This window comes from Humulus lupulus, chromosome 9, assembly GCF_963169125.1.
Source record: "Humulus lupulus chromosome 9, drHumLupu1.1, whole genome shotgun sequence".
In the NCBI taxonomy this organism is placed as follows: domain Eukaryota; kingdom Viridiplantae; phylum Streptophyta; class Magnoliopsida; order Rosales; family Cannabaceae; genus Humulus; species Humulus lupulus.
The window spans coordinates 55,978,783-55,987,963 of record NC_084801.1 but is presented as its reverse complement, the minus strand read 5'-3'; the positions used below and the strand labels follow the sequence as shown (position 1 = coordinate 55,987,963).

Below are 9,181 nucleotides of genomic sequence, written 5' to 3'. Positions count from 1 at the left end.
TTAGCAAATTGTGATACCCGAGCCTAGGTATCGAGAGCTTAGGATAGGTCTCCCCGAGACTTAGAGTGTAGTCTCAAATATTTTTGTATGAATTTCCTTAATGGGTTTAAAAACCAAATAAGGATCATTAATCCTTACAAATGATTTTGAAAATGACCAAACTGCCCAAAATAATAATAATGAATTATGAGTGTCATAATTAATCCGAGTATACTGTATGGATAACTTCAGTATTGGCTAGCGTAATTGGACTGAACGTTGGAGGGTGAAAACCTACTGAGTGCTAAGGACTCCAAGTAAGTCAACTTATATTGTGTGGCTGCAACATGAAACAATTATTGTATTGTGTGTTAGTATAGGGACACATGCACATATATACACTGTCGTAGAAAGTTTCTTAGAGACGTTAGTCTAGTGAGTACTGATTTAGAAAATATGAACGATAGATATCTGTCATATCCTAGATGGCTGATCCCCGTCACACTGCTTGATTTTATTATGTCCAGCTCATTATCGCCAAGAGTGGCCAAGAGGTGAGGGTCGCTGATTAAACCTAGGGGCGCCAAAATGAATGGGACCTAGGGGCCCTCATGCTTACTTAATCAGTAAATGGTTAGAACCCGAGCAAGTGCTCTGATAAGCTATTCCTGGATAGCCACCGTGAATATTGGTCATTCAGTGAGAGTGCCTAGAGATACTACGGGTTGCCAGATTTAGTGAGGATGAACACCCTAGGGGCAACTGCTCACCAGCACCACTGATTAGCATAGAAGTCTCTGTAAAACCGTGTAAATTCGATTACACTCTTGGATAAGTAACGATGCCCAAGGTAACACGACAGTTACCCTTGATGGGGATATTTATTGGCTAGATCTTAGTGTTGAGACTCGGTTCTCTTACAGATCAACATTTATGTTGGAGGGCGTGTTATGCCCGAATTGTTGGAAGTTGTCGAGCGTTGCTCTCGAATTATATTGTGATATGATATATCTGCTTACTCTGGGATTTTCTGAGTGCAGGGATATATTTGTTGATAAGATATAGTTGTGAGATAATATATCTGCTTGCTCTGGGATTTTCTGAGTGCATGGATATATTTGTTAATAAGAAATAGTTGCGATATAATATATCTGCTTGTTCTGGGATTTTTTTCGTGCAGGGTTTTATCTGTTTATAGGAAATAATTTATCATTGGTTATCAGGCATGACCATAAGTTTTCCAAGACGCTTTTGCGTTCTTGAAATTAATTATATAGGGTCTGGTTGGATCCAGAACTCTAATTCTCTGCATGCTTTTGTTTTAATGTTGAACTTACTAAGCGTTTTCGCTTACCTAGTTGTTTCATGTTGTAGGTAAGAGCAAGGGCAAGGCAGAGCAGTGAGCGCTGGAGTCTACCTTGCAAATGTACATGTGGACCGACCTTTTGGGAAGCTGTTTTATTTTTGGAAATGTTGTGTAATTTTCCTAAACTAGGCTCACTCTACTCTTTAAAAAAAATGTTTGTATTTAAATGTTAAGTATGGCCATACGACTTTTAAAAAGCTTTTTTTTTATGCGGGCTTTTGAGACCTTTTGTTAAATGAAAACATTTATATTTCCGCATTATCGAGTCTTGAAAATCCGGATCGTTACAATATCTACCACACTAGCTAGAAAACCTATATAACCCCCTTGTAATAGGTCCCTGGCCCTTAATGTCAATATCATTGGAATGCGGGGTCCATGCATAGTACCCACAAAAACAAAGGGGTCCTCACCTTCTGGCTCGAAAGTGACCATCTTCTTCCTGCAATCTATAGTTGCCCTGTATCTGACTAGCCAATCCATCCCCAAAATTATATTAAAATCATCCATACCCAACTCAATCAAATCTACTGATAGTTCCCTACTATCCACCATCACTGGCAATGCTCTAATCCATCTCCTAGAAACTACCAGCTCCCCTATAGGCAGCTCCCCTACCACCATCACTGGCAAGGCGGCATATCTGCTCAGATATGAATGCCAATTAAGTTGTCTTATGAAATATTTTCACTTTTTATTATAACTTTTATTTTAAATTCTATGATGGGTACTTCAATTTATGATCAGTAATCTGTATATACTACAGTGGTTATCATTCTCACTTGCATTGTTGTTGTTCTTTTACTGCATTTTTTTAATCTATACATGATCTCTCATCTTGCTTAAAAACTTTATATGTTGCTGCTTATTTTGAAGCTTCTTTAATATCAAAGTTTTGTCAACTTAAGAGATGCCTCTCTAATATTAGGATATGCTTTAGTTAATTTAAATTATTTTGGGAGCATGTTAAGTTTGGAAAAAATTTAACTGACAAAAGATCTGCCTTTTTCCAGAGGCTTGAGTTGTTGGTAATAACAGACTCTCACCCTTTTAGGATCAGCCACTATGACTTCATTGTAATTATATATAACAGTTTCAGGTCCTTTCAAGTCTCCCACGCCCATAATCTCCCATGATTTAAGCATATCACTGCCTCGACCACCATGTTCACTGATGTTGCCTCGACCACCATGTTCACTGATGTTGCTCAACTGCCTAGGCAAACTGTGAGGAAGAGAAAGTGGAGCTGCTTTAAAGAAGCCCCGTTTTTATGCCGTTGCAACTGCTTCTACACTGAAACTTTGTAATAGAAATAAGGAACAAAAGAAGCATGAGAATTTGTTTCTGCCCATAATGGGAGATGATGCTGGGGCAGGTGGGCTTTTCAATTATCGACACTCTTCCTTGAGAAATGTCATTGAGTGGTGTTTCGATGTATTGAAGGCTCGCTAATCGACGATAGTGAGATTAAGTAAGGACATTAATTAATTGTAATGATTCGTTTAATATTTACTTTAAATTTGGATAATTATCAATTCATATATTTTTATTTTACTACGTAGACTTTATTGATTTTGTGTTATATAGATATTAAATTTTGAAATTTGAGATTACTTAGATATTATTAATATAATCTTTTTTTATTATAATTTTCTTAATTTTATTTTAAAATAATAAATAGTGGTCATAAAAAATATTTTTATTTTTTAGTTTAGAAAATAAAAATAAAACATGTATTTTATTTTTTATTTTTTAAACAAAAAATAAAAGTTATCAAAAGCATTTTTTTTTTAATTTTGAAAAAATAAAAATGATTACCAAACGTATTTTTATTTTATAAAAATCAAAAAACATAAAACAAAAATATATTTTTATTTTTGAGTTTAAAAAATTTAACAACAAATATTTTACCAAACATTTCTATGTTTTTTTTTTACTACCAAGCAATCTTTATGTACCCTTGTAGTCTAGATTCCATCTTATATTATCATGATCTTATATGTGATGGCAACTATTATTTTGTATTCAAACATTTGACTTAATTTTCAATATCATTTAAACATTCACACAAAACATATTGATTGCTTTAAAAGCCCAATTAAACATACAAAATATTCCCATATGATAATAAATATTTGAAGAAACCTTTCTTTTTAAGCTCCAAAATATCTACCAAATTGCAGAGTCCAATAATAACTAAGAGTCAACACCAATTGGTAAACAAATACCAGATGCCACTCTAGTATAACCACTACTAGGTAGTAGCAAAATCACCATACTGCCTTGACAGAGGCCACTCTAGTATAACCACTAGGCAGTAGTAAAAAACACCATACTGCCTTGACAGAGCAAACTAATAAAAGGACAGCCACAGAAAAAGCTCTACAATAATAAAGCTCGAAACAAACTGCAACAAACCAACACTAGTAAAAAAAAACACAAACGAAAGTGCATAAACATACAAACAAGCTCTCTAATAGTATGAAATACCATCAACTAACACAAAGACAGAACATAACTTTAGACACAAGAACACCAACTAATAAATACTATATATATTACAAATGTTGCAGTAGTTGTATCTCTACTATATACAAAAAAAAGAGAATAATAATGTTGCAGCAGATGGCCATTTATTTGGGATAGAGAAAGAGAAATTAAGATTCTTCTATATTGTCTTGGTCTAGGTCCTTGGACGTCTACCTAGGAGAAAGAGGCCATACAACAACATATACATATGTAGCATAGCATATATATAAGTACGATTGGGGCAATACCATAGACAAATATAACAAGTAGGTAAAGTGGGAATCAAGTGAGTACAAAGTGTTCTCCTTACCAGGAATAATCTCAGCCATTGCTTGAACAATGCTATGGTCTTCACTATAGCTTTCATAGCACCTTCCCCATCTCAGATCTCTGTAGACCTGCAAAAAAAGATATACAATGAAACAATATCCATTTGGAGGCTTCACAAAATCAATACAACATTGAATTTGACATGGTGTTCAACTATTATCGCAATACATGGAGCAAAGGCATAAGGAACTATCGATGTTTTTGCGAAAGAAATCCCTAATTTAGCCAAAGAAGAAGAGAAGACCATAGCTAAAGTAGGTCGATAAAGCAGTTAGATATAGAATTGCAATCATCATGATCTAATCCCAAAGAGAGTGAGAGCAGAGCCTTCAAACTTTCAATTTTTCAACCCAAAGAGGTACATAACCATGGAGCTCAAAAGCTACGGGAAGGAGATAGCAGAAATAAAAATAGGTTTTAAAAAAAAAATTAAAAGTGTAAAAATCTTGTTTTCAAAATTTCACAAATTTTAATTAAAATTTAAAAAAAATAAAAGGGTTTATACATTTTTGGGCCCTGCGTTTTGTCTCATTACTTGTTTGGACCCTGTGTTTTATAAAATAGTTAAAATAGAATCTTAAACTCAATTTTGATGAAGAAAAAATTGAATATAACAACACTGTTTTTAAGCAAAATGATTTTATTTTTGTTCTGAATTGTTAGTTTGGTAAATTATTTGTGATTTTAGTTGAGAAAACATTGACCAAAATTGAGTTTAGAGATCTATTTTAACCATTTTACAAAATATAGGGTCCAAAAAGTAATTTGTCAAAACACAGGGTCCAAACAGGTAATGAGACAAAACAGAGAGTCCAAAAAAGTATAAACCCAATAAAAAATAAAATTAACTTACCGAACAAGTTTTCGGTGATTGTTCTCAAAGTGTTAATTATTTAATAAAAAAAAATTATTTAAGGGTTACCAAACGAGCCCATAATAGTTCTATTTTATTTACTACTTTTTAAAAAAAATATTTGAGAGTGATTTTTTAATGTAAATTTGTAGTGTCGCTAGTATTACTCATATTTATTATCAAATGCAGTGGAGAATGTTTACGTTGTGAAATATAGGTAATGTTTGGTAACACTTAAAAAAAAAAAAATTATTTAATTAATTAAAAATAGTAATTCAATATTTATTATATATCATGAATATGTTGAATTTAATTTTTTTTTTTAATTATGCAGTTGTGCTGGCAATTGTTGCTGCTGTGTCTTAGATATCTGCTTCTAGAGTCCCTTTTCCGTTTATGTAATTCAATCATTAGAATATTCGACCTACATAATGTAATATCATCGCATTAAAATTTATGGGGGTATTCTGACATCTAGGGGTATTCTTATGTATAAAGTTATTAATATTTTTTCTACAGAAATATTCAAATATATTGCTAAAATTTATGCACTCTAGCTCTTGATTGATCCAAAAACTGGTAATAGATTTTTCAAAATTAGCATATATTTATAATCACTATGATCACTCATAAAATCTATTTTTCTTCAAGAATTGGCACACCAAGTTCAAAAAGAGTTGGGACAATCCAATTCGATTGGAAATAAAAATGGTAATTTATAATTCAGCTTAAAGTAGTTTTCTGCAATGGGTAATTATCTTCAATTATTTTTCCTCAAAAAGTACAAAAACTCTTGAATTCAAGAAAAATAATAATAGAATTAACAATTGTGAATAAAATAAATATAAAATGAAGATGCGATGATTGATCATCCACACCATCCAACAGTCTTATTGGATGTGAAACCAGTTTCAGATGTTTGAGGTTGAGGAGGTCTTGGCTCTTTGGGTTTGGCTGGATCCACGAAAATAACCCATCCATCCAAGAACTTGGCGTTCATTCCTTGCTTTGCATTCTCAGCTTCTTCAATACTGGTATACGTTATGAAACCAAATCCCTTTGATCTCCCTGAGACCCTATCAGTTATAACTTTGGCTGAGACACCATATTATATAATCAAGGTAGCCATGTCAGTACTAGTAGGTCAACAAAAGGATAACAATAATAAGCAGATCAAATTGCAGTTTTTGGGTCAGTTATTTACCATCAACAATCTGACCAAACGGAGAAAAGGCTTCTTTAAGCTTTTCATCTGTGGTTAATCTTGAAAGTCCTGTATGTGTAGACAGACAAATTATATATACTCGAATAGAAATACAAAACACATGTTCTATATTTATTCTGAAAATATGATTAAAAGACTAACACAGAAGGAAAGAATCTCATCTTTCATGTATTGAAGAAGCATACCACTGATGAAAAGTTTTGGCGATGTGAGAGTCGAGCTGTAACGAATGGCACCAAGTTGAGATGATCCCAGAATGCGTCGAACGCTAGACAACAATGCCATTTTCCTTTAATTTGTGTTAATGGTACTATTACCCTCTCTAACAAGTTCTTCTCGTAGAACCTTCTAGTGTTTTGTTTGGCCTGCAATTTTTAAATTCCATTAACGTCCAATTTTACTGCCTTGGGCTTAAAATTGATAAAAAATCAATAAAATAACAAATAACACAACGTACAACTTAGTAATAAATAAACCACAATGAGACTTTTTCTTTTAATTATAGTGATACCAAAGCTTTTATTTTTCCATTTGTTATATTCCCTGTAACATTAATGGGAACATTAATGGGGAACAGAGTTATAGAATTATTTATTCCCAGATTTTGAATGAAAACGGATCCAATTCTAAATTAAAACCCTTGTGATATTTTTCTGAAATCTTAGTGATTTGTGAGCCATTTGTTTCTTAAACATAGTTAAATTTTCTATTTTTTTTCTTACAATGTTGGCTGAAAGACAAATTATGAAAATCTCCTAACATCACTTATGTTATTCAACATGGTATAACTAGTTTCATGATAAACATGACTTGGTTTCAAAGATAGGTATCTTGTGCTTTTTTCCTGTTATGTTGACTAAAGAACACACATTATTCACAAATTATCACTAAGCTCCACTTATGACTTGCTTATGATCAAGGACTACTTTCTTTCTTGTGTTAAATAGTATCATAGCATGTACAAGATGTTTGAAGCTCCAATTACATAAATATATATATTTATATAATCCACATAACTATGTAGGTCAAACTTGTATACTCGTTGTTATAGATATATGTAAACAAAATCCCGAATTTATGAATTTGAGGGACATCCCCATTGTTTTGTGTACTTTGTCTTGTGGGTGAACTGCAGTGTAAGGTCTCCTCGCTGTAACAATCTTAGTTAAACTCCAACATGTGAAATTTTAGCATTACCTACTGTGATTCAATAACAGGTTTGAGGACAAGTAGATACACTATTTTTTTTTTTTTTTGGGAAATCAACTATACCAAAAAGCAACTTCATTGTTTTTTTTCTATAGAGAATGTTGACCATGATTTCATTTTCACATACAAGAAAATCTAAGCTCAGTACTACATTCTAAATTTCTAATTAAAAAAAACTTGCCTATAAAATAAATGGCTATTTAACAAGCAGTTTTTGTTGTGGCAAACAGTTTTTTTCAAAATAAACTGTTAGTCTTAACATAACTTGTCAAATACTAACAGCACTCTTGAAGAGATGCAATTGTAACTGCAGCAATTGTGAAGATTGCAAACATTCAAAAGGTTTGGGATTCCACTATACTTTTACAAAAAAAAAGATTCATGGTCATCAATTCAGAAAACTTGAACTTCTTCTTGTGATCTATTTTTCTTAGGTGTGTTCAAGTAATATAGTGTGATTTCATCTCTAAAGATTTAAAGGAACAATCCAAAAGTTAGTTTTATTGCTTTTACAATGGTTATAGCATAAAAATATTAGATCAGTACATAAGCATAATTTTTTTTTGGTAGCAAGTACATAAGCATAATTGAATTTAATATTTTTTGGGAAAAAAAAATCACTTGAAATTTGAAAACACTTTCATAAAATAAAATAAAAGAAAGCAAAAAGATAAATTTCAGAATAATAATAATAATATGATGCTTTAAACTTTGTAGAACCCGGCTTTTCAGAACAAAAAAGTTATTTCCCCGTGAAAGTTGGAGTAAACAAAAATGTATCATAGCAAAATGGGTAATGAAATCGATTATTTAAATAATGTAACTTGACTACTGCTGTATGCATACTATACAGTACTATTCTATACTATGTATCCCAACATATACACCATATATTTGAATCAATAGATGAAAAGGTATGAAAAATAAGAAGATATTAAAGCACCTTAATGTTTCTGGGCTATGGAATATCGACAACTTCTTCTCCAATATTGAAAAAGAGAAGAAACCCACTGTTCGCTTTCCTTTCAGTACGCATATTTTTCTCTCCACAGCCCACCCCACGCTCTCTTCCCAAATAATTAAGGTCGTACACAGGAGACCCTTCTTCTCCACAATACCCAAAACATAACCCGCACGATAGAGAGGGTGGCACGAAAAGAGTGGAGAGACGACGATATAGAGAGATCGGCGGAGTGGGGGAGATGGCGAGAAATAAAGGTGGCGGAGTGAGGAAGACGGCAAGATACGAAGGGTGGCTCTGTGACGGAAACGTCGCAAATGAGCCGGAAAGAGTGAGGGAAACCGCGATAAAGAGAGAGTGGCAGAGTGAGGGAGGTGAAGGGATAGAGAGGCTCCGGAGCAAGGGTGGTTCTGATAAGGAGGCGGTTAATATGAACGTGTGATCATATAATAGGAAAGCCCTAAAAATTTGGGTAGACTTTAGTTTTTTTTTTCTAATAAATAATTCATTATAAAGGCTATAAATTACGAAGAAATTACATTTAGTATAGGGATTTAATTATTCCGTTCTATTTATATTCAAATTTTTAAAATTATTAATTAAACCGCAAGCTTAAAAAAAATGTAAACTAATATATTTTAGTCACTCTTTCTCCAAAAAAAAAAATATATATATATATATGTGGTTATTTATAGGCAACAAAATATAAAACTGGTTACTTTTCAAAAA

General features: G+C 32.5%; 1 protein-coding gene across 1 annotated transcript; it reads right to left on the bottom strand.

Moving 5' to 3' along the window:
* Positions 1-5,748: 5,748 nt before the first annotated feature.
* Positions 5,749-8,914, bottom strand: LOC133800853 (organelle RRM domain-containing protein 2, mitochondrial). The gene is made up of 4 exons (XM_062238937.1): positions 8,435-8,914; positions 6,468-6,647; positions 6,262-6,330; positions 5,749-6,152 (listed from the first exon to the last, which is right to left on the bottom strand). Exons 2-4 carry the CDS (start codon positions 6,565-6,567, stop codon positions 5,926-5,928), a joined length of 396 nt encoding a protein of 131 aa, XP_062094921.1. The 5' UTR covers positions 6,568-6,647; positions 8,435-8,914; the 3' UTR covers positions 5,749-5,925.
* Between the last annotated feature and the right edge of the window lie 267 nt (positions 8,915-9,181).

Excerpts from the sequence above, each read along its gene's own strand:
- LOC133800853 (XM_062238937.1), bottom strand. The coding sequence starts at position 6,567 with ATGGCATTGTTGTCTAGCGTTCGACGCATTCTGGGATCATCTCAACTT. Across the intron at positions 6,331-6,467 it reads GCCAAAACTTTTCATCAGTG|GACTTTCAAGATTAACCACA; the intron begins GTATGCTTCTTC and ends CTACACATACAG. Across the intron at positions 6,153-6,261 it reads GTTTGGTCAGATTGTTGATG|CCAAAGTTATAACTGATAGG; the intron begins GTAAATAACTGA and ends ATGGTGTCTCAG.